The sequence below is a fragment of the Oncorhynchus gorbuscha genome, linkage group LG08 (genome assembly GCF_021184085.1).
Source record: "Oncorhynchus gorbuscha isolate QuinsamMale2020 ecotype Even-year linkage group LG08, OgorEven_v1.0, whole genome shotgun sequence".
Lineage (NCBI taxonomy): Eukaryota > Metazoa > Chordata > Actinopteri > Salmoniformes > Salmonidae > Oncorhynchus > Oncorhynchus gorbuscha.
Genome location: NC_060180.1, coordinates 15,527,918 through 15,554,761, shown reverse-complemented (window position 1 = coordinate 15,554,761; position 26,844 = coordinate 15,527,918). Strand labels below are relative to the sequence as shown.

The window sequence follows — 26,844 nt, the reverse complement described above, 5'->3', positions numbered from 1 at the left end:
TGGCGATGCATCTTGGGAGGTATCTTCTGGCATGTCTAATCCAACCCTGACAGTCTTCAGGAGAAGTGTCTCCACACCCCGCATTCATGGCATCTAGTAAGGACATCTGGTCATGTGGATGGTGGTCATAAACCTTCCATCTCCAAGCAGAGAAAAGCTCCTCTATGGGGTTTAGGAAGGGGGAGTATGGAGGCAGGAATAGTACTGACATCCTGGGATGTGGAGCTAACCAGTCTGTGACTGCAGCAAAGTGGTGGAATGCCACATTATCCCACACAACAACGAAGGTAGGGGAGTTTCTTGCCCCTCTCTCTTTCACCGGCACAAGTCGATTATGCAGGTCATCCAGACCACATGAGCCTCTGTATCGTAAGGGCCAATGAGTGGTTTGTGTAAAAACAAACCATCATTGGACAGTGCTGCACACATTGTGATGTTAGCTCCTCTCTGGCCTGGGACATCCGCGGTTTCTCAAAGTGCAAACACATTTCTTTCCCTGCGGCGTGTTTTTGCCAGGTTGAATCCAGCTTCATCCACAAAGATGAATGTATATGCAGTTTGCCTGGCTTCCATCTCCATTAATCTCTAAAATACAGTAAATCCACAGTTTTACAGTACTTGACATTATGAATAGCTGTGTACCTTGTTTGGTTATTGAACCAACATCTTACCTGGCTATATTGATACCGGAGTTCTTTCACAGGTTCACCGTTTCCCTCAAAGGGTACAGTGAACAACTGCTTCATCCTTATTTTCTGTTTCTCTAGGACTCTAGCAATTGTCATTTTGCTGACCGTAGTCACATTGCCAAAAATGATCTAGTCTGCCAGCACTCTGTCCCGAATTACCCGCCATTTTATTGTATTGTTGCCAATTACCATGTCAACAATGGACATTTCCTGCCCTTCCTGCCCCCTAATAATATTCTGCCTCTCCCTCAACCATTGGATCCTACTGAGAAACACAAAACAATCAATATATTTCTAAATGTAAGTACATGTAAAAATGTGAACATGCTGTATTGTACTGTAGTATGTAGTTCAATTATCATTGAAGGATGCACATCTCACCTGTTGTTTTGCCAGATAATTCATACTATTGATGCAACTGTTGAACGCTGCAGATTTGGTTGCATCCTTAAACCGGCCTTTCTCAAAGAGAGACCATGGTTTACAACATGGCCAATAATTGTGGCCCTTATCTCATCAGAGACCACCGCTCTTGGTCTTCCTCTCCTTTGTCCTCCACATATTCTCCCTCTCTCTGCCACTCTTCTTTCCCCACCAACCTATCTTCCTTGATCCATGTTTATGTTTACAAATTAAATTATTTCGAAGCCGTCCTCTTTTGTCTGTTTGGTAACGAGACTAAAAACAGGACACTTGGGTAGACTTTCAGCTAAAATTACAATCAGCTGTGTTTGGAATGATCAGCTATTCTGCTGAGATTTTCTATATGTTTATATGTTTACTGCAGAACTGCGCGACATTTGCCATCATTCTGTTTTGAATGTGTTTTTAACAGTTTTGGAAACAATGTGTTAGCATTTGAAAAACGTGCTGCAAATATATAGTTTTGCAGGTGGTGGAGTATGAATGTGAAAAGAGGATGGATTCATGGATTTCGGAGAATGTGGTCATTGAATGCATTTTGTGTGAAAGCAATGAAAAATGATTCACAGTTTGGACCACATGCACTTCTTTTTCGCTGACTGTGTGAAGAGTTTTGACAATGGGACTTCAGTTTTGACCAACGCATATTAGCAGTTGAAAAAAACTGTAATAAAACCGTGTGTTTGTGTGGGTTTTCAGTGAATTTATGTAAATCACGAAGCTCTCTGCAACAAAAGAGTGATTAAATTAAGATCCTACATCTGTATAGTTAACGAGGACCAATGCACACAATATAGTCAAAACATGTAGAGATACCGAACATAGTGAACTTGTATACAATCATCTTTACCTGTAGAAACATTTCTCACACTCTGTGTCCCTCCACAGCGGAGGACGTGAGGAATCTGAAGTCTCGAGTGGCAGCTCTGGAGTCCACCTCCACCGCTGCTCATGCCAGCCGCCTGTCAGCCTCCAATAACGACATCCACAATCCCCAGTCTGGCACCTACATGGACACTGGGGGCGCGGCCCGCTCCGACAACACCCTGAACCTGGATACCAGCCTGGGCATGGGGATGGGCACTGGCACGGGCACTGGCATCGCCGGGCACACAGACAATGCTGCCCTCCAGAGGACCATCCAGCAACTACTGAGAGCTGAGATGCAGTCTCAGTCATTCAGAGGTATTGTACACACATGAACATGACTAGAACTCGAACATAAGAAATACATTCACCATTTATGGTATATGTACATTAAACATTTACTGAATTCACTAAGCATTCATTTTTTTCCCCAATTTGTACTTATTTTGTTATTTTGTTTCACAGCCCTTCTTACCTCTTCAATGAAAGGGGACAGAGGAGAGCCAGGAACTAAAGGTAAGATCTCTTGTGAAAATATTGTCAGTATGTGTATTTTGTGAGTACAAACAATGGAGACAATTGTGTAATCCAAGGATATTCAAAGAATTATGTCTCTACACTGATACTTTAAGGAGTTATTCTGTCTCAATGCTCTTTCTGCTTTGTTTCATGTATTCTGTTTACTTTGCTTCAGGCGATGCAGGGAATCATGGAATTAAAGGTTTGTTTTTTTAAGACTTAAAAAATACATGTATTTATTGTACTTTAATTTGAAGTTTGCTGTCACCAAGTGTGTAAACGTCATTTTCTTTGTTTCAGGTGACAATGGTTTCCCAGGACTGCCAGGTAAGGACAATGAGTATGATGTGGAATTTACCATTATGCTGGTTCAGTACTAGTTGAATTGACAGTACAGTATGACTTTTAAGAATAACTTGGTACTTATGTCACACATTTTTGTCCTCTCAACTTTGACTTCAGGTCCTCCAGGTGTCATTGGTCACCCAGGACACGAAGGACCCAAAGGACAAAAAGGAAGTCAAGGTACAATAACATTAACCCTTTTTTAAATTATTACTTGTGTTGATTAATTTTGAAACCAGCTTTTATTAAAAAGCTAATATGGATCCATTTAAACAAGTGGGTTACAAGTCAAACTATGTGTATGCTTATACATGTGCATGTGTGTGTGCATGTGTGTGTAGGTGACCATGGAGCTGAGGGGCCACAAGGGCTCAGGGGCCGAGAGGGGCCTGGAGGGCCCAGAGGGGAGCCAGGACCCTCAGGGTTTGGAGAGAAGGGGGGAGAAAGGTAGGTTGTGAATTTAGATTTTCCTCATTTATATAGACTGCATACTCACATGGTTCACTTTCCAGGTAAAAAAAGAGATATATGATCATCAATTTGGGTTTGTTCTCACAGGTTCTCCTGGTGAATCAGGATCTCTTGGTCCTGCTGGTCCAGTTGGCCCGGCTGGGCCCAAAGGTAGGGCTATGAGTAGGACTGTGTGTCTCAGAGAGGATCATAAACACAGTAGCGCTTCACCCTAGACCAGGGGTGTCAAACTCATTCCATGGAGGACCTACAGTAGGGTCTGTGAGTTTTTGCTTTTTACTTTCATTTAAGACCTAGACAACTAAGTGATGGGAGTTCTTTAGTAATTTGTGACCTTAATTCATTAATCAAGTACAAGGGAGGAGAAAAAACCCACAGATACTCGGCCCTCCGTGGAATGAGTTTCACAGATATGCTCTACACTGTAAAAAAAAAATATTGATTCAATGTATATTTGTAAGGAAACCAGCTGCAATAGGATTGCGAGTTGGCTTAACATCTGGGCATATAGCTGAACCAACATACATTCTCAAGTTGAATTGTATGTTCACTCAATTTAAGATTTTAGGTTGAGTGAACATACATTTAAACTTGAGAATTTATTCAAACTTATTTGCATATTTCCCGGTGCAAAATGTATGACAACACATTACATACACTGACTATACAAAACATTAAGAACACCTGCTCTTTCCATGACATAGATAACCAGTTGAATCCAGGTGAAAGCTATGATCCCGTATTGTTGTCACTTGTTAAATCCACTTCAATCAGTGTAGATGAAGAGGAGGAGACCGTTAAAGAATGATTTTTAAGCCTTGAGACATTTGAAACATGGAACTCTCCCGTCTGGATTACTGCAACTCGCTGTTAGCTGGGCTCCCTGCCTGTGCCATTAAACCCCTACAACTCATCCAGAACGCCGCAGCCCGTCTGGTGTTCAACCTTCCCAAGTTCTCTCACGTCACCCCGCTCCTCCGCTCTCTCCACTGGCTTCCAGTTGAAGCTCACATCCGCTACAAGACCATGGTGCTTGCCTACGGAGCTGTGAGGGGAACGGCACCTCAGTACCTCCAGGCTCTGATCAGGCCCTACACCCAAACAAGGGCACTGCGTTCATCCACCTCTGGCCTGCTCGCCTCCCTACCACTGAGGAAGTACAGTTCCCGCTCAGCCCAGTCAAAACTGTTCGCTGCTCTGGCCCCCCAATGGTGGAACAAACTCCCTCACGACGCCAGGACAGCGGAGTCAATCACCACCTTCCGGAGACACCTGAAACCCCACCTCTTTAAGGAATACGTTCTATGCAATCAATACGAAGAACTCTAGGATAGGATAAGTAATCCTTCTCACCCCCCCCCTTTAAGATTTAGATGCACTATTGTAAGTGACTGTTCTACTGGATGTCATAAGGTGAATGCACCAATTTGTAAGTCGCTCTGGATAAGAGCGTCTGCTAAATGACTTAAATGTAAATGTAATGTAATGAATGTGTATGTGTGCCATTCAGAGGGTGAATGGGCAAGAGACGACATGCAAGTGGCTTTGAACGGGGTATGGTAGTATGTGCCAGACGCACCGGTTTGTGTCAACTGCAACTATGCTGGGTTTTTCACGCTCAATAGTTTCCCGTGTGAATCAAAAATGGTCCACCACCCAAAGGACATCCAGCCAACTTAACACAACTGTGGGAAGCATTTGAGTCAACATGGGCCAGCATCCCTATGGAACGCTTTCGACACCTTGTAGAGTCCTTGCCCCGTCAAATGGAGGCTGTTCTGAGGGCAAAAGGTGGGGTAGGGGGGTGCCACTTAATATTAGGAAGGTGTTCCTAATGTTTGGTATAGTAAGTGTATATCATAAGGTCTTTCTTTGAGATCCTATCCACTGGGCACACACTGGTTGAATTAACATTGTTTCCACATCATTTCAATGAAATTACGTTGAACCAACGTGGAATAGACGTTGAATTGACCCACCTAACACAGTGGTCTGAAACTCTTTTACAGTCCACATCAAACCTGCAAGTCACATTATGCTGGCTTACAAAGTGATAGGTTATTCCTATTGGAATCCAGTCAGCGTGAGGATATCCAACAACTGGAACTTTTAATCACCCTCAACCTGCATTGAGAAGATGAATATAAACTGCAACTACTAACAGATTGGATTAGTTTCTGTAGCACAAGATTAATCAACCAATCAATGTACATACAAAAACACAGGTATTGAAACAAGCAATTCTGAAAACCAACCTGCAATAGAGTATGCTGGGAAATATGATAATGATGGGCATGTTTTTTTGTGGTTTTGAGCAAAAATGAATGAGTAGTTCCTGTAATTTGTTCAAATTCAGCTCACGTCGATCTGTGTGTTGAGTAAACAAACTTTAACATATTAGCTCAAATTCTTGTCCTTTTGATGTCCACTCAACTCACATAATAACGCTGATTTAGCCATTGGTCAATAATGGCTTTTTTACAGCGTTCCCTTCCAAAGGCAAACATGAATTTCTAATTTTACTCAATCAGCTTTTTCATATTCAGCTCACTTCGAGCAGAGTTTTTTGAGTAAACAAACTTTAACACATTAGCTTGATTCTTGTCCTTTTGAAGCACAGGAGGTTGGTGGCACCTTAATTGGGGTGAACGGGCTGGTGGTAATGACTGGAGTGAAATAGGTGGAATGGTATCCAATACATTAAACACATGGTTTCCAGGTGTTTGATGCCATTCCATTTGCTCCGTTCCAGCCATTATTATGAGCCGCGCTCCCCTCAGCAACCTCCACTGTTTTTAAGTCCCCCTCAACTCACAGAATAACTCTGATTAAAAAATTGGTTAAGTTGGCATTTTTACAGTATACTACCAATGTCAAACTGAGGGTGGCCATACAAAATTGTGCTTCTGAAGTGTATTTCAAAATGAAGGGTATTGCATACACTCTATCAGGTGTCTAATATCCTTTCTAAATCTCTGTTCCAGGCTCAGGGGGTGCTCCGGGTACTCCTGGTACGCCAGGTCAGTCTCCTTCATTCACTTAGGGCTAAATCCTAACTTGAGATATAAACTCTGAGTAGCCTACATGAAAGTTTGAATTAAGTGTGCGTTGACCTTTTGGAATTATTCCACAGCACATTCAGTGAAAGGTTAAAACCTTGTTATTGTGTATATGCTTCTAGGCCAACCAGGATCTCAAGGCTTCCGTGGAGAATCAGGACTACCTGGTCCGAAGGGTACAGTATGACCTTACATTATGTGGGGCTAATTGATCCAGAGATCATTGATTGAATTAATGAATACTAGTATTGAACTGTTCAATAATGCATTTTCTCTGCTACAGGGGAGAGGGGTCCTGCTGGATTTCAGGGAATCAAAGGTATGTCTGAGGAATTATGTGTTAACATAGAGACACAATCTATTGTGTGGTTTTACTTTTGGCAGTGGAAAACATTGATCTATTCATTGACTGCTAAGCAGTGTAGGCTATTGGGAGGAGCTATAGGTGGACGGGCTCATTGTAATGGCTGGAATGGGATAAATTAAACCGTGTCAAATGGTGTGTCAAATCAATCAAATTTTCAGTCAATCAAATTTATTTATTAAGCCCTTCTTACATCAGCCGATGTCACGAAGTGCTATACAGAAACCTAGCCTAAAACCCCAAACATCAAGCAATGCTGATCATTCAGAGTTAGAGACAGCAGTTGCGGTAGAGAGAGAGAGTTGAAAACAGCAGAACCGGGACAAGGTAGCACGTCCGGTGAACAGGTCAGGGTTCCATATCCGCAGGCAGTACAGTTGAAACTGGAGCAGTAGCACGACCAGGTGGACTGGGGACAGCAAGGAGTCATCAGGCCAGGTAGTCCTGAGGCATGGTCCTAGGGCTCAGGTCCTCAGAGAGAAGAGAACGAAAGAGAAAGAGACAGAGAGAGAGAATTAGAGGGAGCATACTTAAATTCACACAGGACAACGGATAAGACAGGAGAAGCACTCAAAATATAACAGACTGACCCTAGCCCCCCGACACATAAACCATTGCGGCATAATTACTGGAGGCTGAGACAGAAGGGGTTGGGAGACACTGTGGCCCTGTCCGACAATACCCCCGGACAAGGCCAACCAGGCAGGATATAACCCCACCCAATCTTCCAAAGCACAGCCCCCACACCACTAGAGGGATATTTTCAACCACCAACCTACTACCCTGAGACAAGGCCGAGTATAGCCCATGAAGATCTCCCCCACGGCACGAACCCGAGGGGGGCATCAACCCGGACAGGAAGATCACGTCAGAGACTCAACCCACTCAAGTGATGCACCCCTCCTAGGGACGGCATGGAAGAGCACCAGTACGCCAGTGACTCAGCCCCCGTGATAGGGTTAGAGGCAGAGAATCCCGGTGGAGAGAGGGGAACTGGCCAGGCAGAGCCAGCAAGTATGGTTCGTTGCTCCAGTGCCTTTCCGTTCACCTTCACACCCCTTGGCCAGACTACACTCAATCATAGGACCTACTGAATTGATGAGTCTTCAATAAAAACTTAAACTTCATCAAACATATGGAAACCACATGTTTGACTCCATTCCATTCACTCCATTTCAGCCATTACAACGAGCCTGTCCTCGTATAGCTCCTCCCACCAGCCTCCACTGCCACTAAGAGAGTCAGTAACATGCCTGTGTTTTTCCCATATGATATACAGTAGCTAAGTAGTAACCTTTATTTTTTTTATAATAGGTGACCATGGTGAGAAAGGACCTCGTGGTGCCGCAGGTGCGTATCTGGCGTGATATAGATATACTAAAGGCACTTTCATCCCAAGCAACATATTCAGTATTTAAATGACCCATGATGCAGCATCTGGCATTGAAGGTACTGTATTCCAATCAACTGTCTTTTCCCTCAGGTGACCCAGGACTATCAGGCTTGCCAGGACCAGCCGGAGAGAAAGGACCCAAAGGATCTGCAGGTGAGTGGCTTACTGCGCTTTGAATCTCTACCATTCTCCCCAAACTCATTCTAGAGCTTAACGTGGTTTAATACATTTATTTAATTCTTAAACAGGAACTCCTGGAATTGATGGTGACAAAGGCCAAAGAGGTAGAGGGAATAATATGTTCTATGTAAAAAGACAGGAAACAATACATCAAGTGTTATGTACAATAGGCCTATATAACGATGATGTCATCCTCAGGTGATCACGGTCCTACTGGGTTACCAGGGATCAGAGGTCCATCTGGGCCTGCAGGGGACTCAGCCCTACCAGGTAAGCTACTGTGTCACGCTCAATATTCCCTGAACACCTCTCTTATTTACATTCCTGTTCATCCTGACTTGGCTTTTCTACAGAAAAAATGATCACATTGTATCCACTTGAAAGAGAAGATTGAAATGCATCTTAACTGATCGTTCTCCCTATAGGAACACCCGGGCTTCAAGGGCCACCAGGTATGTTGCAGTTGGGATTTAGTGTAATAACCGAATTATGAGGACAAGGTCAAGTGAAGTCTTTTCATCACTCTTGTCATCAGTTTTCCTCTAAAGTGTTCTCCCCTCTGTAGGAATACCAGGGAACCCTGGACAACCAGGAGCCAAGGGTAAAACAGCTGACATTGTTTTTAGAAAATGGAGGGCTCTAAACTTTGATATTGTGATGACTGTGTAACTTTCTTTTAGGTGAGGCAGGAGAACCAGGAAGAATCATCAATGCAGGTAACCGGTTGACTATTGCATAACAGCGGCGATGTGTTTACAGTAGCTATACATCTGTATGACTGTCAGTATGTACCTAAAACTGCTTGTGGTGATTCCTCAGGGGGATCCAGTTCTGTGGCCATCCCCGGCCCCCCAGGAAGCCCCGGAGCACCCGGTCAAGCCGGACCCCCAGGGTTATCAGGTCAGACATAGACTTCCTGTTTAGCTTTGTAGCACTGTGGTTTGTTACAACTACAACATAACAAAGTTGTAATAGCGATACCATGTAGTTTCTACGGTACGTAGTTTACCTAGCTGTGAACCTATGTTGGTTTGGTCAATATGAATGACATGTTTTCTAATACAACTTTTCAATCTCCTCAGGCCCCATTGGCCCTGCTGGTCTTCCTGGCCAGTCTGGTAAGTCAGATAACCTATGGATCTGTGGAGCTGTGGATAGCTAAAGTATTGGTCTTATACATGCTATCTATTTTCTGGCCAAGAGTCCTGGACGTACTGTATGTATGCTTATTTCCCCAGGTCCTAAAGGTGAGAGAGGCCTGAAGGGTGAGATGGGTATTCAGGGACTCCAGGGAGAGGCAGGTATCTCAGTGAAAACCAGTGAAACCGTCAGCTCATCCAGAGCTGAGAGTGAGTACTCATTTCAATGATGCTTATAATTTAATTAAAGGATAAGTTCATATTATTTCAACCAAATAAACATTTTTTTATGTAAATGGCATGTTATAGAAGACACTGTGGACTCGAGCAATGCTTATTGCCTTATTGCCCAAGCATGCACACATTGAAAAGTATCACTCGAGTCCAACACAGTGAAACATAACGTTTCGGATAAAACAGTCAGATGCTTGTGTAACCTCATGGTTCTTCTTGATATCCTCATCCAGGACAGTTCAGTCTTCCTGCACAACCAGGTCCCCCTGGTCCCCCTGGACCCCCTGGAGCCCCTGGACGTGCAGGTGACTCAAGATCAGGACTCCCAGGACCAGCTGGTCCCCCAGGAGAGCCAGGTAAGCCTGTGAGAAGTGTCCATGTTAAGAATGAATATCAACAACACACAAGTTACTGATTTTTTTGGTTTGTTGATTAGGCTAAATGTTGAGTCTTGATGTCATCGTATGATTTTCCTGGTGCTTCTGCCTCTCAGGATATGGCAGACCTGGTCCTAGAGGAGAGAAAGGAGAGTCAGGAAGCTTTGTACCCAATTCAGGTGCGTAACAACATTACTTACATGACCAAACCCAGAACACAATCGAGTTCAAGAAGTGACCCTACAGTTCTGTAGAGCTTTTTTTTTGGGCTGCATTGTAATGCTGTGCTTGTCACTATAATTCTTTCAGGAACATTCTTCTCTGGACCCCCTGGACCTCCCGGGCCATCTGGGCCAAAAGGATCACCTGGTAGGCCTTTCAGACACCTTTCACCTGCCTTTCAGAGGCATTGCAGATGCGTACTGACAGCACACTCTAAACTGGCTCTGTTTATCATCACAAACGTAATCTCCTAATCCTATGATCTTCATCTAAAAGTATTTTAAAAATATTCTTACTTCAGGTACACCAGGACCAAGAGGAAACCAAGGTATGTGGTCTGTCCCCCTACAATCTAAAAAGCTACATTTGGTGGAAATCTGGTGGAAATCAATTTATATAACAGAATGAACTACTTATCTAGATCCACATTGGTTGTTCCCATTGGAAACACTAATCCTCTGTCCTTCATCCCTGTGTCCCATGTTCCCTTGTAGGAGATTCAGGCCAGCCTGGTCTACCAGGGAGCCCAGGAAGACCAGGAGGAGGCTCTGAAAGAGGTGAGCTTATCTTGGTTCAACTCAAGGCTAAGCCAACAGCGATTGAAAGAAAACACGACCAACTCTGATACAGGAGGTTATTGACCCAGTAATTATTGTGGCCCACCATAGTCTACCACTGGTCTAGTGGTTCTCAAACCTCTCCTCTGGGACCCACAGACTAGCTCATCTCTAAATTAGCTCAACTAATTCACCTAGTCATGGGCTTGATAATAAGTGGACAAGTTGAATCAGGGGGTGCTAGCTCTGGAATAGATCAAATACATGGAACGGCTGGGGGGCCCAGAAGAGAGGTTTGATAACCACTGCTATAGATCATAGTCAAAACATTGTTAACGGGCAATAAGTCTAGAAGTATGTATAGTAGGACAAAATATTTCTGATTAATTGCTTTGCTCTTTTGTTCCACACAGCATCAGCATACGGTGGAACACATGGGCCACCTGGGCCCCCAGGGACTCCAGGGATTCCTGGACCAGAGGGACGGAAAGGTAAACTACCAAAACTTGGGAATCTTAATTAGAAACAAATACACTTAGCTTCTGAAGGTTGTGGTGCCTGTAAAAGTAACAGGTCTAGACTCAGTCTTTGAAATAACTAGTTGTCTTATTCTCCACATTTCCAAGGCGAACCTGGAATTCCCGGTTCTCCTGGTCTTCCTGGCTCTGCAAGAGGTAAACACTCATCTTTGACCTGCTGTCAATATTCCACCCACAACATTAGATACACTTAGATCATCAAGGTCTCCAAGGTGAACAGCCTCTGGCATGTTAGAATAATGTATGTAAGGGAAGTAGGCAAGTCAGATCCGTAACTTCGGGATAAGGATTGGCTCTAAGGGCTGGGTCGGTCTGGGCTAGGGTGCGAAGCGGGGCTGGGCTCGAGCCCCGGCTGGGGGAGCAGTTGCTCCGCCTCCCTTCTCTCGCCACTGCTGGAAGTTCGTTGTGCGGTCCAACTTGTGGGCTCTCGTTTGTGGTCTCGTAAGGGGCTGCTTATGGGGGTTCATTTGGGTGGTGTCTGTCGGCGTGCCGAAGGTGGATCGGTGGGGAATGGGTTGGTGGTTGGCAGCGGCGACTCTGGACACATGCTGGGCCCTTCTCGCGGATCTCCCCAGCTACAGTGCTCGTTGGCCTCGTTCACGTGGGGTCTCTGGCGGGTTGCCTCGGCCGCCGCCTAGCAGCTGACTTAGAACTGGTGCCGACCAGGGGAATCCGACTGTTTAAAAAGAAAAGCCCCGGAAAATAGTGAAGCGTGGGCAAGCAAACACAATACTACACAAGAAATGGGAACTAAAAACCAAAATATAATTGGCAGAAAACCGGAGGGCCACAACATAATATAGCTACTAAAATGCATATTTCGCGGGCAAGAAATGTATGAACAAAGGGGCCATTGGACAGGACCCCAACACCCAATTGTGGTGAGGAGCAAAAAGAGAAGTCTAAGGCCCAAGCTATGGGGCCGTGCAAGTAATAAAAATGTATATATAGCGGGCAAGAAATCTATAAATAAAGGGGCCCTCAGACCGGACCCCAACACCCACTAATGGGGATTCAGTACAAAGACAAGTTTAAGGCCCAAGCTATGGGGCCGTGCCAGCAATAAAAAAATATATATAGCGGGCAAGAAATCTATAAATTAAGGGGCCCTCAGACCGGGCCCCAACACCTAATAAAGGTGATGAGTACAAATGTGTTTACAAAGGGGCCTGTAGACAGGACCCCAACACCTAATAATGGTGACGAATGCAGTGAGAACAAATCAAAAACCTGGACATGCCAAACCAGGCGCGACCTCGAGCGGACACCACAGGGAAAAAAGGTTGCGAAGTGAGCTAAGTAATGCAGGACGCACCTCCTGATAGCCGGAAAAAGGTGCCGCTAGTGGGTTGGGTACCACTGGTGAAATCTTCTTATCTTGACCCAATACAGCCTCAGAGGAAGGGCCACTCGAAGGAGCCGGGTCCTCCCAGGGTTTCTCCGCTGGGCCCGACTAATAGGGAGTTTTTGCCACTGGCCGCCTTACATCATTTTCAAACATGGTGAGCTCCAAGGAGTACAGGCTGGGTCAAGGGACCCCTTGAAGTACCAATTTCCCCTGTTTTCCGTCACCGGTTGGGAGCGTTCCGAAGGGCCCGTTAGTAGGGAAGTCCGTTGATTACGCCGAACATCCGCTCGTTCAACTAAGGCTGGGTTAAAACTAGACATGAGGAGTTAATGGGAATTTTCGCCACGACTGTGTTTAACAACCATTTTTGAAGCAATGCGCACAACTTTAAATAGCTGACCATATCGTGAATGCAGATACTTCTCATTAAATAAAGACTATTGTATCTAATTATCTAATTTCTGACAGGCACTGTGGCGGCCGGCCCAGGGTTCCCAGGTCCTCCTGGTCCACCGGGTCCTCCCGGACACCCAGGCATTCCAGGCATAGCCTCTGCTCCTCCTGATCTGCGTCAGTATGTCAACGACTATCTCCGAAGTAAGAGTCTTCTTCTAAGGCACATTGAACACTAAGTCATGAAGTAATAATTCCCACATGAAATATCGTGACGAGCTGCCTTATACTCTACTTAGATGAACTTGTGCTGGTTGTCCTTTGCAGTTAATGCTAGGACTATGTCCTCTGGTCTTCCTGGCCCCCGTGGCCTCCCTGGACCCCCAGGAGCCCCTGGATCCTCTGGATCCTCTAGTTCTGTGGAGGACATATCTTCTCGTGTCATTGCTTATCTGCAGCGTAAGTTCCTTTCCTGTCCAATTTTGTAGTTCTGTGGAAGAGTGGAAGCAGCCAAATGATTGTACTGTCTTGTCTCAGGTTCAGGATCAGGCTTCGGCGGTGGTGCTCAGGGTCCTCCAGGCCCCCCCAGGACTTCCTGGGTCCTCTGGCTCTGGTTCTGGCTCAATGTCTGTCAACGACCTCATTGTTATGCTACAGAGTGAGTACTTACATGGTCATTCAGCAGACTCTTATCCATAGCAACTTACTGTTGATAGTTATGACACAATATATAATGTATACTATGTTATTTCTACTTTGTAACTACTGTGAAAAAAAGTGCCATATATGTAATATGTGTCTAGAATGTACAAAAATAAAAACCTGTAAAAACTATGTTTGGGCTGTTTGGACAAAAAAAAAAAAAGTATAAATACTTACAATTGATTTATTGACTGATTGGTTCAGGGGATGATGTACGGCGATATGTAATGGGCCCACCCGGACCTCCAGGCCCAGCAGGACCATTAGCCAGAGGAGGAAGTACGGCAAACTACGACCCACAGGAAGTGGCTACCTACGTCTTCAGAATCATGAACGGTAAGTAGGGGCTACTGGAGCAAAACACACGCACAGGATGGGTAACATGAATGTCTCTGGGTTTCTTATTTACCAGGCTTCAATCTCTCACCTTGTGGATGGCATTTTTTAAATGATTATTTTAGAACGTGGGATCGGTGGTGGGCAGCCTGGACCTCCGGGTGCAACCGGGCCTCCAGGGCTACCTGGCTCCTTCAGCGGTGTTAGTGACATCTCCGCACTCCTGCAAAGTAAGACCTCACCCTCTGGGGTTTACAGAGGTATCTTGTGTTTATGATCATCTAAACACATTTGATTTACTGCTTACTCTTTGTCTTCTTCCTACTTTCCCGCTTTCTAAGATTCACAATTCCGTGCGATGGTTGGGCGCTCTGCTGGAGCCCCTGGTCCTCCTGGTACTCCAGGTATCCCAGGACCCCCAGGCACCCCTGGTACCCCAGGAGGGCCATCTTACAGGAGCTCAGCCTCAGGGGGTTTAAGGATAGAGGATGTCCAGCATTACCTACAAAGTGAGTCTGGTTCAGTTAAGAGGTTCTCCATCCTTCTGCGCTCAGTCGACAAAGACCATGAAGGTTCGACATCTGTCTCTGTCTCATCTCAGGTTCTGGGTACAGTGGTCCTCCAGGCCCACCTGGCCCCCCAGGACCTCAGGGGCCCCCAGGGAACTCTCACGGAGTAGTCTCCTATGGAGATAGTAGAAACATCGGAAACTACCAGCGAGAAAGCATCCGCACAGAACTCCAGGCGTACCTCAGCAGTGTGTTGACCTCTTCCCTATCCATTGGAATAGATATTAACCTGACACTTTACATCGCATTAACTATTGTTGTGTTATTTCCCAGGTGACAGTATACGGCACTCCTTCATTGGCCAACCAGGTCCTCCTGGGTCTCAGGGTCCCCGTGGTCACAAAGGAGACCCTGGAGAACCTGGTGGGGTTCAGACTAACCGTCAGAGTTATGCCCAGAGTGACCCACGTTACTCTTCTGACCTTGAGCGGCGCCAGAGTGACATTGGGAGATTGACAGAGCCACTAGACTACTCCAACGTTGCCTTGAGAGTGACAGACTACATCAAGAGTGAGTGAATGACTAGCAATAGCGTGTCTCTGTAACTGTGTGCTTCTGCTGAGACTTGAGATTGGGTTTGAGGCTTTAATTGACTTTGCACAGTGGCTTAGACGGTGCTGTGACCTTTTAGGTTAAAACAGACAGTATATAAACAGTCTATCCTCTGATCCTCCAGACCAGGGCTTACTGCAGGACATCCTGTCTGAGAGTCACCAGCGAGGAGGCTCCTGGGAGTCCCAAGGCCTCCCAGGACCTCCTGGGCCTCCTGGACCTCCCGGGTATAGCCGTGTCATTGGAGCTTACGGCAACGTAACTGCTGACCTCATGGACTTCTTTAGAAGTAAGATTTGGGGCAAACTCTCAGTTTTTTCTAAATACTAAACTAATCCACAGTTGTGAATTGAATTGTGGTACCCAGAAGAATTGCAAAGCAAATGCTTGCTGAAAAGATTTGTGGCCTTGCCTCCTGTCCTCTGACATGGCGTGTGCTCTCTGCTCTAGCCCATGGCACCATTGTTGGCCCCCCAGGGAATACTGGTCCGAAAGGAGACAGGGGGTACCTCGGACCCAAAGGAGACAGAGGTACGGTAGTCATACTACAGGGTCATACTGTTGAATTACATTTCCAGCAGGGATTGACACTAGGACATAACATGACTATGGTATATCTATCTGCAGGCGAGATGGGTCACCCAGGCCCTCCAGGACTGCAGGGGCTACATGGTCAGGATGGATACAGAGGAGAGAAGGGAGAGAAAGGTAAACATTTCACTTTGCTTGCACCAAAAACAAAAAAAAAGAAACCAGAAACAAAATCACGTGCAGCTCAGCAACTGTTTTTCATTCCCTTGTTTTCTTTCCAGGTGCAGGTGAAGTTAGGGTTGGTCGTCGGCGTCGGAGCATCGGTGTTTAAGGTGTTTTCAGCTTAACCAAATCTATCCGATAAAGCTTTATTTCTATTCAGCTCTTCTGTCCTGTGCATAGTCAAAATCATACATTACGTTAGAATATGCCTGCTTGCCTATTCAATTACAGTTTATTTTTTGAGTGTGAATACAATGAATGATATGGAAATGTTATAATGGCAGTAAAGCAGAGGTCTCCGACAGGTACTATAGGTCGCGAGCTAGCAGTAGCTCGCAGCCCACCTACGAGTAGGTCGCCAAGTAATTCTGAAAGTACACAGATTTTTAAAAATGTGTTCCATTGCAAACTGTCATAAACATAAAGCTCCTGGCAACCATCCAATCAAAGCCACATTGACATTATCCCACCCCTGGTTAGCCACTATTGGCTTAAAAAGCCAAATATAACACAATATCTGGCAATTAATTTCAAGCAATATTGCACATTGTCCAAATGTGTCTATTACTCTGTATGTAACCTGTTAGCGATGCTAGTAATGATAACCGTCTTGTGGGTACACAGAGACTTTCCCCAAAAACCTTCTGCCTACCTGACAGAAATATATAATGATTATTCGTATCAATTGGGTGTCCTTTTTTAAAACTCTGCCATGAGGTGCTGCAGAAGTAGGCCTAACATAGACATTGATAGACTCAGACATTCCTCTCTTTCTAAATGCGCAATTAAAGGGTAATTACACTCAAAAATCGAAATGTATGCTTTTTTTCCAGACCTCAAAATTGGTAGTCTGATGTGATTTAAGCATTGACATGGACTCAAAACATACATTTTAGTTATTTTTCTATGAATAACTCTAATATTAAGAGTAAAAAACATTTAAAAAAAACATAAAACAGTAATTTTATGGAGCCCCTTAGAGTTGTTTATTAACAATTATTTTTACTAGAAAACACATATATTGTACAACAAGGACCCGGGGAAGAGAGGTGAAGAGAAGAATGTGCCTATTTGAAAGTAAAAAATAGTTTTGAAGTACAGTAGCTCTCATGCTAGAAAAGGTTGGAGACCCCTGCACTAAAGAATGTGTTTAACAGTCTGAAGTAGAGTGATACATTGGCTGCTGGTCATGGTTGTGGTTGCACTCTTTGATATTCTAGTTAGTATGTGGGAGTATCGTGTTTACCTTAATAAAGCTCTAGTTCTTTTTCTCAAGGGAACTCATGGGAAAATGTACTTTTCAAAAAGATAATGATAGTTATGGATCTTAGCTTTATTAATAACATTAAAGTATTTTTCACCCAAAATGTTTAAGTGTTACTTGGGCACTTTTGAACCACTGAAAACAACAATTGTCATTTATTCTTTATTTTCATTAAAACTTCAGAAAACTTAATTTTCAATAAATGTTTATTCCTTGTCAAGCCATGTATTGAAAATTATTGCAATGTATTTTGTGTGGAGAAAAGAAAACTGCACTGAAATGGACTCTTGTCATGTTGATGTTGACCAGCTTTTTGTACCTTGAAGTAAATTCTACAAATAACAATAAATACTATTAGTAAGAACAAACAAGAACACAGTTTAACATAATTATTGTTTTATTTACAGCACAAATGTCCATTAAACATCTTATATACAGTTTACCTGACCTCAAAAATGCATATGTTTATTCAGGATGATAAGATGTCCCACATTATATCTAAATGCAACAATAGGCTCATGACGTGCTATATATTAAATCAACCCCTGTTGATTTTCAATATCCAATTACTTGCAATAGTTTTGTGCCTGTAGGTATTTGAAAAAGTAACTGCTTGTAAAACAAAGAAAATAGAAATATGATCATGCCTGAACCATATAGAATTACAGAGTCCTCTAGTGGTCAAAATGCTGTATTAGCATGTGCAGCACCATTGAGGGCTTCCACCATTTTAATGTAGTCAACTGGGTGGCTGAACCCTCTTGGTGGCCTTGTTCGAGTCATGTCTAATCTGGGTCATCAGGAGTGATCAGCCAATCGTAAAGAAGGAAATTGACTACTTCAAAATGGAGATTGCCACAATGGCACTGCCCATGCTGTCACAGATGCTATAATGGTCCAGATACAAAGATGAAACCCCCATCTAGCGATATGGCCTGAACCTAATGTGCATTGTGGGTAATATTACCCACAATCCCAATACAAATCCAGAATTGAAGACGAGATGTCATTGTACTAAAATAACAGCATTCACCCTTTGCATGCCATCTATGTTTTATTAGGACGTCATACACAAACCATGACATGCTATAAGAATATGTTTGTTATAGAGCGCTTGCCATCATGTCAAGGGGACTCACTTGAAGGGGTCAGCAGTACTTTGTCCATATTATAAATACATACAGTACATACATTCTTATTTGAATCAACTAATTAGGACAGTATAATGACTTCCATTTACAGATATATTGTCCATCCAAAAACAATGTCCAAAGACTATATTGAGATGTACATTGATACAACATGTATACATATTTAGGAAACTGGTAATCATAAAATAGCAGGGATGAGATCAATTCCAGAAATTCAATTCAAATCGCTCTCCCTGAAAATCCCATTTAATTAAATTCAAGTTCCGATCAATCTTTAATTTCAGAGATAATTCCATTCAACTCAATATTATCGCAACAATTCAACAAATTCCAATTTTAATTCAGTTCCCTCAGGCTTTGAGGCTGACCATATCACTAGCTATACCTGAAATATAGAAATAAAAGTTGAAATGATTAAAATCAAATCATACAATCAATGTTTGATGCTATGTGCATTCACTTTATTCACTGGTTTTACAATTCCAATTCAAAAAGTCCATACAATCGAATTCCAGTTCAATTCCATAGCTTGAAGACTTTTTAAAAATGAGAATTTAATTAAAAATTCTCCACTTCATGAGTGAATTCAAACAATTTATTGGAATTTTAAATTAAATTAGAATTGACCCCATCCCAGTAAAATAGTAAGGACATATTTCAAATAGAAAATAAAAGTATAAATACAGAACAAAATGCAAGGCGCCACAGCTTTGAATGATTCAGTTCATTTGAAAATAAAATAGATTTGGGTCGAGGTGGCAAAAAGTCATTTGAAAATAGAACTAATCCAAGTGGACCCTCGTTTTTTTACTGACTGTAAGACGCAGTGAGCTCCAAAAGTATTGGGACAGTGACACACGTTTTGTTGTTTTAGCTCTGTATCATTTCAAATACAGAGTACAATGACTCTAGGGTTAAAGTATCATTTAAAATCCAAAGTGCTGGAGTACAGAGCAAAAAAAAAAAGTGTCACTGTCCCAATACTTTTGGAGCTCACTGTACATACATAACAGTTCATTACTGCATATTCTCAGTTCACATAAAACAGTGAAAAATGATGATCAGCGGCTTACATTCCTTTCAGCGTAATAATATGTATGTCTGCCACATCCAAAAGAATGTGTTCAAAGTATAACCAAAAGACAATAAGCTGTGTCGATTTTTAACAGGAAAGGTGACTGACATGACGACAACCCAGAAGTCTAACAAAAACTATCTACGGATTACAATAGGGAGAAAGTGGGAACATTTGTTCTAATATACAGGACAGTTCGATTTGATTGATTCAACAGCACAGTATCTAAAATAAATCACAACTCCATACATAGTACATCACGTGAATGAGCACTTCACGATTTACCAAAAAAATGACTTTTATTTGTCAACAGATATCCAATCAATCAACGACCTTAGAATGAACTCAACCACCAGCTTATATGGATCACTAAAAAATAAAGGTTTGATGATATTTCATGGTTTGTACAAATTTCCAGCCATTTTAGTGCAAAAGGCCTCAGGGGAGCACTGGGCTGCAGGTAAGAGAGCAAGTCTGGAGAAAGCACGATCATTATGTCAATTCATTTAGGCACTGGGTTCTTTATAAACTTGGTACTTGCAATTGGTTTGAAATTTGCCTGAGCTATTTTAAAAAGTGGTAAAACATAACCATGCTCAGGAAAGTACAATTTTGACAACATTTTCCTTGGAGCTGGGAAGGGTGAAATTGTAAGGGGGGAAAAAGGAAAAAATAAAGGCTTGAAAAGGAAAGTTTTGTGATTGCATCCCTCTATATGACAGCTGACACTGCTGTGTGTGTGTGTGTGTGTGTGTGTGTAGACATAAGTGTGTGCTCTTGCATATGTACACTACTGTTCAAAAGTTTGGGGTCACTTAGAAATGTCCATGTTTTTTCAAGAAAAGCACATTTTCTGTCCTTTAAAATAACATCAAATTGATCAGAAATACAGTGTAGACATTGTTAATGTTGTAAATTACTATTGTAGCAGGAAACCTATCTACATAGTCGTACAGAGGTCCATTATCAGCAACCATCACTCCTGTGTTCCAATGGCACATTGTGTTAGCTAATGCAAGTTTATCATTTTGAAAGGCTAAATGATCATTAGAAAACCCCTTTGCAATTATGTTAGCACAGCTGAAAACTGTTGTACTGATTAAAGAAGCAATACAACTGGCCTTCTTTAGACTAGTTGAGTATCTTCAGCATCAGCAGTTGTGGGTTTGATTACAGGCTCAAAATGGCCAGAAACAAAGACCTTCTGAAACTCTGCAGCCTATTCTTGTTTTGCGAAATGAAGGCTATTCCATGTCAGAAATTGCCAAGAAACTGAACATCTCATACAACAATGTGTACCACTCCCTTCACAGAACAGCGCACATGCAATAGCCTTCACTTCTCAGAACAAGAAAAGACTGACGAGATTCAGGAGAAAGGTCTTTGTTTCTGGCAATTTTGAGCCTGTAATCGAACCCACAAATGCTGATGCAGAAGATACTCAACTAGTCTAAAGAAGCCCAGTTTTATTTTTTCTTTAATCAGTACAACAGTTTTTAGCTGTGCTAACATTATTATCAATTAGTCTTTTAAAATGATATACTTGGATTAGCTAATACAATGTGCCATTGAAACACAGGAGTGATGGTTGCTGATAATGGGCAATGTATGACTATGTAGATATTCCATTACAAAACAAATCTGCCGTTTCCAGCTACAACAGTCATTTAAAACATTCATGTCTACACTGTATTTCTGATCAATTTGATGTTATTTTAATGGATATTTTAAAAAATATTTTCTTTCAAAAACAAGGACATTTCTAAGTGACCCCAAACTTTTGAACATTAGTGTATGTGCATGCTTGTGTGAAGACATCACACTAGCCTAAGATCCACAATAGACCAACGCTAGTTTCCAGATAACAACAGGGCTGAGGTCCTCCCCACCACCATGGGGACACAGTCTATGAGCCCAGCCAGTATGTTCCTGTGCTGGGGAGGGCTATAAACCAGAGTTGTGCACACTAGGGATGGGGTAGAACTTGGACACTCGGCTCTGGGTCGTGGGGTTAAGGCATTCCGACTCCCCGCTCATCTTGAAAAAGACCTCCTGCTCCTGGAGCTTGCGTGTGAATTCCTCCTCCAAGGCCTACATGTGCCAGAAGAAAGACAACAGACTCAAACATCCAAAACAACAACTTACACTGAGGCTATGTCATGATTCTCCACACAGTGCACTTACAAACTCCCAATCATGGAGTCAAAAGCAATGGATTGGTGTAATCATTGGCTAGAGGAAGTTTCCACCATTGTTACATCCATGCAAGTGCATTTTAGGAGAATCGAAACGCAGCATGAAACTTTAAAGGATGATAACATAAGAGGGTTGTAAACATGGATAGGTCTTTGTTTCACCTTCTTCCTGGGCCGCAGTTTCTCCCTCCACTCCTGCAGCTCCTGGCTGTGCTCTTCGTCGAGCTCCTTCAGCTTCTGAGTCTCGTGTTCAATCAGGAGATGGCACTTCTCATTCTGAAACACACAACAGCAGGAACAGGGTGACCTACTGGAGCTACCTACATACATACATAATGGGGGATGCCTAGTCAGTTAAAAAACAATGCATTCAACCGAAATGGGTCTTCTGCATTTAACCCAACCCTTCTGAATCAGAGAAGTGTGGGGATCTGCCTTAACATCATCAGCGCCTGGGGAGTAGTAATTGTTGAGGGTTCCCTGCCCTGCTGAAGGGCAGAACAGCAGATTTTTCCACCTTGCTAGCTAAATCAAATCAAATTTTATTTGTCACATACACATGGTTAGCAGATGTTAATGCGAGTGTAGCGAAATGCTTGTGCTTCTAGTTCCGACAATGCAGTGATAACCAACAAGTAATCTAACTAACAATTCCAAAACTACTGTCTTATACACAGTGTAAGGGGATAAGGAATATGTACATAAGGATATATTACATTTACATTTAAGTCATTTAGCAGACGCTCTTATCCAGAGCGACTTACAAATTGGTGCATTCACCTTATGACATCCAGTGGAACAACCACTTTACAATAGTGCATCTAAATATTTTAAGGGGGGGGGGGTGAGAAGGATTACTTTATCCTATCCTAGGTATTCCTTAAAGAGGTGGGGTTTCAGGTGTCTCCGGAAGGTGGTGATTGACTCCGCTGTCCTGGCGTTGTGAGGGAGTTTGTTCCACCATTGGGGAGCCAGAGCAGTGAACAGTTTTGACTGGGCTGAGCGGGAACTGTACTTCCTCAGTGGTAGGGAGGCGAGCAGGCCAGAGGTGGATGAACACAGTGCCCTTATTTGGGTGTAGGGCCTGATCAGAGCCTGGAGGTACTGAGGTGCCGTTCCCCTCACAGCTCCGTAGGCAAGCACCATGGTCTTGTAGCGGATGAGAGCTTCAACTGGAAGCCAGTGGAGAGAGCGGAGGAGCGGGGTGACGTGAGAGAACTTGGGAAGGTTGAACACTAGACGGGCTGCGGCGTTCTGGATGAGTTGTAGGGGTTTAATGGCACAGGCAGGGAGCCCAGCCAACAGCGAGTTGCAGTAATCCAGACGGGAGATGACAAGTGCCTGGATTAGGACCTGCGCCGCTTCCTGTGTGAGGCAGGGTCGTACTCTGCGGATGTTGTAGAGCATGAACCTACAGGAACGGGCCACCGCCTTGATGTTAGTTGAGAACGACAGGGTGTTGTCCAGGATCACGCCAAGGTTCTTAGCGCTCTGGGAGGAGGACACAATGGAGTTGTCAACCGTGATGGCGAGATCATGGAACGGGCAGTCCTTCCCCGGGAGGAAGAGCAGCTCCGTCTTGCCGAAGTTCAGCTTGAGGTGGTGATCCGTCATCCACACTGATATGTCTGCCAGACATGCAGAGATGCGATTCGCCACCTGGTCATCAGAAGGGGGAAAGGAGAAGATTAATTGTGTGTCGTCGGCATAGCAATGATAGGAGAGACCATGTGAGGTTATGACAGAGCCAAGTGACTTGGTGTATAGCGAGAATAGGAGAGGGCCTAGAACAGAGCCCTGGGGGACACCAGTGGTGAGAGCGCGTGGTGAGGAGACAGATTCTCGCCACGCCACCTGGTAGGAGCGACCTGTCAGGTAGGACGCAATCCAAGCGTGGGCCGCATCGGAGATGCCCAACTCGGAGAGGGTGGAGAGGAGGATCTGATGGTTCACAGTATTGAAGGCAGCCGATAGGTCTAGAAGGATGAGAGCAGAGGAGAGAGAGTTAGCTTTAGCGGTGCGCCTCCGTGATACAGAGAAGAGCAGTCTCAGTTGAATGACTAGTCTTGAAACTTGACTGATTTGGATCAAGAAGGTCATTCTGAGAGAGATAGCGGGAGAGCTGACCAAGGACGGCACGTTCAAGAGTTTTGGAGAGAAAAGAGAGAAGGGATACTGGTCTGTAGTTGTTGACATCGGAGGGATCGAGTGTAGGTTTTTTCAGAAGGGGTGCAACTCTCGCTCTCTTGAAGACGGAAGGGACGTAGCCAGCGGTCAGGGATAAGTTGATGAGCGAGGTGAGGTAAGGGAGAAGGTCTCCGGAAATGGTCTGGAGAAGAGAGGATAGGGTCGAGCGGGCAGGTTGTTGGGCGGCCGGCCGTCACAAGACGCGAGATTTCATCTAGAGAGAGAGGGGAGAAAGAGGTCAGAGCACAGGGTAGGGCAGTGTGAGCAGAACCAGCGGTGTCGTTTGACTTAGCAAACGAGGATCGGATGTCGTCGACCTTCTTTTCAAAATGGTTGACGAAGTCATCTGCAGAGAGGGAGGAGGGGGTGAGGGGGAGGAGGATTCAGGAGGGAGGAGAAGGTGGCAAAGAGCTTCCTAGGGTTAGAGGCAGATGCTTGGAATTTAGAGTGGTAGAAAGTGGCTTTAGCAGCAGAGACAGAGGAGGAAAATGTAGAGAGGAGGGAGTGAAAGGATGCCAGGTCCGCAGGGAGGCGAGTTTTCCTCCATTTCCGCTTGGCTGCCCGGAGCCCTGAATATGAATATATGAATGAGTGATGGTACAGAGCAGCATACAGTAGATGGTATTGAGTACAGTATATACATATGAGATGTGTGTAGACAAAGTAAACAAAGTGGCATAGTTAAAGTGGCTAGTGATACATGTATTACATAAGGATGCAGTCGATGATGTAGAGTACAGTATATACATATGCATATGAGATGAATAATGTAGGGTAAGTAACATTATATAAGGTAGCATTGTTTAAAGTGGCTAGTGATATATTTACATCATTTCCCATCAATTCCCATTATTGAAGTGGCTGGAGTTGGGTCAGTGTCAATGACAGTGTGTTGGCAGCAGCCACTCAATGTTAGTGGTGGCTGTTTAACAGTCTGATGGCCTTGAGATAGAAGCTGTTTTTCAGTCTCTCGGTCCCAGCTTTGATGCACCTGTACTGACCTCGCCTTCTGGATGATAGCGGGGTGAACAGGCAGTGGTTCGGGTGGTTGTTGTCTTTGATGATCTTTATGGCCTTCCTGTAACATCGGGTGGTGTAGGTGTCCTGGAGGGCAGGTAGTTTGCCCCCGGTGATGCGTTGTGCAGTCCTCACTACCCTCTGGAGAGCCTTACGGTTGAGGGCGGAGCAGTTGCCGTACCAGGCGGTGATACAGCCCGCCAGGATGCTCTCGATTGTGCATCTGTAGAAGTTTGAGAGTGCTTTTGGTGACAAGCCACATTTTTCAGCCTCCTGAGGTTGAAGGGGCGCTGCTGCGCCTTCTTCACGACGCTGTCAGTGTGAGTGGACCAATTCAGTTTGTCTGTGATGTGTATGCCGAGGAACTTAAAACTAGCTACCCTCTCCACTACTGTTCCATCGATGTGGATAGGGGGGTGTTCCCTCTGCTGTTTCCTGAAGTCAACAATCATCTCCTTAGTTTTGTTGACGTTGAGTGTGAGGTTATTTTCCTGACACCACACTCCGAGGGCCCTCACCTCCTCCCTGTAGGCAGTCTCGTCGTTGTTGGTAATCAAGCCTACCACTGTTGTGTCGTCCGCAAACTTGATGATTGGCCACGCAGTCGTGGGTGAACAGGGAGTACAGGAGAGGGCTCAGAACGCACCCTTGTGGGGCCCCCGTGTTGAGGATCAGCGGGGAGGAGATGTTGTTGCCTACCCTCACCACCTGGGGGCGGCCCGTCAGGAAGTCCAGTACCCAGTTGCACAGGGCGGGGTCGAGACCCAGGGTCTCGAGCTTGATGACGAGCTTGGAGGGTACTATGGTGTTGAATGCCGAGCTGTAGTCGATGAACAGCATTCTCACATAGGTATTCCTCTTGTCCAGGTGGGTTAGGGCAGTGTGCAGTGTGGTTGAGATTGCATCGTCTGTGGACCTATTTGGGCGGTAAGCAAATTGGAGTGGGTCTAGGGTGTCAGGTAGGGTGGAGGTGATATGGTCCTTGACTAGTCTCTCAAAGCACTTCATGATGACGGAAGTGAGTGCTACGGGGCGGTAGTCGTTTAGCTCAGTTACCTTAGCTTTCTTGGGAACAGGAACAATGGTGGCCCTCTTGAAGCATGTGGGAACAGCAGACTGGTATAGGGATTGATTGAATATGTCCGTAAACACACCGGCCAGCTGGTCTGCGCATGCTCTGAGGGCGCGGCTGGGGATGCCGTCTGGGCCTGCAGCCTTGCGAGGGTTAACACGTTTAAATGTCTTACTTAGCTCAGGGATTCGAACCAGCGACCTTTCAGTTACAGACCTAATGCTCTTAACCGCTAGGCTACCTTAAAAGGAATTGTATCACAGTCCGTGTTTTAAGGAAAGGACAATCGCAAAACATGCCAGAATGTCTATCCGCAGGCCTTCATCATTGGTGGAATGTAGGATTTGCCCCATTCTGAGCTGTGAGCTGCGCTGTTCAGCAGCCATGGTGCTGAAACTGGCGATCAGCTATCCGCTTTACCTAGCGTTTGACCGTGGAAGGTGTCCATGGTGCTAAAACATTGCTTGTGTGTGCGCCAGTGCATGACACTTTGGAGTTACCACAAGCTCCATTATTTTAACAGTGCATTCAGAAAGTATTGAGACCCCTAGACTTTTTCCACATTTTGTTACCTTACAGCTTTATTCTAAAACTGATTAAAACGTGTTAGTGTCATAATATATATTTTCACCAATTTCTCTTCTGACTGAATACATGATACAAGAGCTGAGGCAACAGAGTGGATGGGCAAAGGTTGGTTTGATGCAGCAATTTGATGGATGCTCATGATTACATCTCCCTCAACATGATCAAGACAAAGGAGATGATTGTGGACTACAGGAAAAAGACGACCGAGCACACCCCCTTTCTCATCGACGGGGCTGCAGTGGAGTAGGTTGAGAGCTTGAAGTT

The 26,844-nt window shown here is 44.4% G+C and overlaps 2 protein-coding genes across 6 annotated transcripts in view; one reads left to right on the top strand and one right to left on the bottom strand.

Moving 5' to 3' along the window:
- The first annotated feature begins 2,801 nt into the window (after positions 1 to 2,801).
- LOC124041248 (collagen alpha-1(XVII) chain-like) lies at positions 2,802 to 17,515 on the top strand. 2 transcript variants are annotated; one of them, XM_046358617.1, is made up of 28 exons: positions 2,802 to 2,825; positions 2,961 to 3,023; positions 3,185 to 3,290; positions 3,402 to 3,464; positions 6,299 to 6,334; positions 6,496 to 6,549; positions 6,657 to 6,692; positions 8,052 to 8,087; positions 8,221 to 8,283; positions 8,379 to 8,414; positions 8,509 to 8,580; positions 8,736 to 8,762; positions 8,876 to 8,911; positions 8,991 to 9,026; positions 9,130 to 9,210; positions 9,393 to 9,428; positions 9,549 to 9,659; positions 9,917 to 10,039; positions 10,177 to 10,239; positions 10,370 to 10,429; positions 10,584 to 10,610; positions 10,777 to 10,839; positions 11,253 to 11,330; positions 11,466 to 11,513; positions 13,195 to 13,323; positions 13,447 to 13,578; positions 13,657 to 13,777; positions 14,026 to 14,157. In XM_046358617.1, the coding sequence occupies exons 1-28, from the start codon at positions 2,805 to 2,807 to the stop codon at positions 14,030 to 14,032; spliced, it is 1,764 nt and encodes a 587-aa protein (XP_046214573.1). In that variant the 5' UTR covers positions 2,802 to 2,804; the 3' UTR covers positions 14,033 to 14,157. The 2 variants fall into 2 exon arrangements, with proteins under 2 accessions (XP_046214573.1, XP_046214572.1); XM_046358616.1 differs by lacking the exons at positions 2,802 to 2,825; positions 2,961 to 3,023; positions 3,185 to 3,290; ... (18 more) ...; positions 10,777 to 10,839; positions 11,253 to 11,330 and adding exons at positions 14,283 to 14,387; positions 14,499 to 14,666; positions 14,759 to 14,914; ... (3 more) ...; positions 15,906 to 15,986; positions 16,091 to 17,515.
- Positions 17,516 to 21,218: 3,703 nt separating this feature from the next.
- Positions 21,219 to 26,844, bottom strand: part of slka (STE20-like kinase a) — a 42,839-nt gene continuing 37,213 nt past the window's right edge. For 3 of the 4 annotated variants that reach the window (XM_046358611.1, XM_046358612.1, XM_046358613.1), the window contains 2 exons: positions 21,879 to 21,992; positions 21,219 to 21,612 (listed from right to left, as the gene is read on the bottom strand). In XM_046358611.1, the coding sequence (XP_046214567.1) occupies positions 21,466 to 21,612; positions 21,879 to 21,992 (261 nt within the window). In that variant the 3' untranslated portion in view covers positions 21,219 to 21,465. The remainder of the gene's footprint in view (positions 21,613 to 21,878; positions 21,993 to 26,844) is intronic. The other variant, XM_046358615.1, reaches the window with a different exon arrangement.

Bases quoted from the DNA above. Each gene is read 5' to 3' on its own strand.
- LOC124041248 (XM_046358617.1), top strand. From the start codon at position 2,805: ATGGTTTCCCAGGACTGCCAG. The intron at 3,291-3,401 runs GTAGGTTGTGAA...TTGTTCTCACAG, and splicing joins GGAGAGAAGGGGGGAGAAAG to GTTCTCCTGGTGAATCAGGA. The intron at 13,324-13,446 runs GTAAGAGTCTTC...TGTCCTTTGCAG, and splicing joins TGTCAACGACTATCTCCGAA to TTAATGCTAGGACTATGTCC.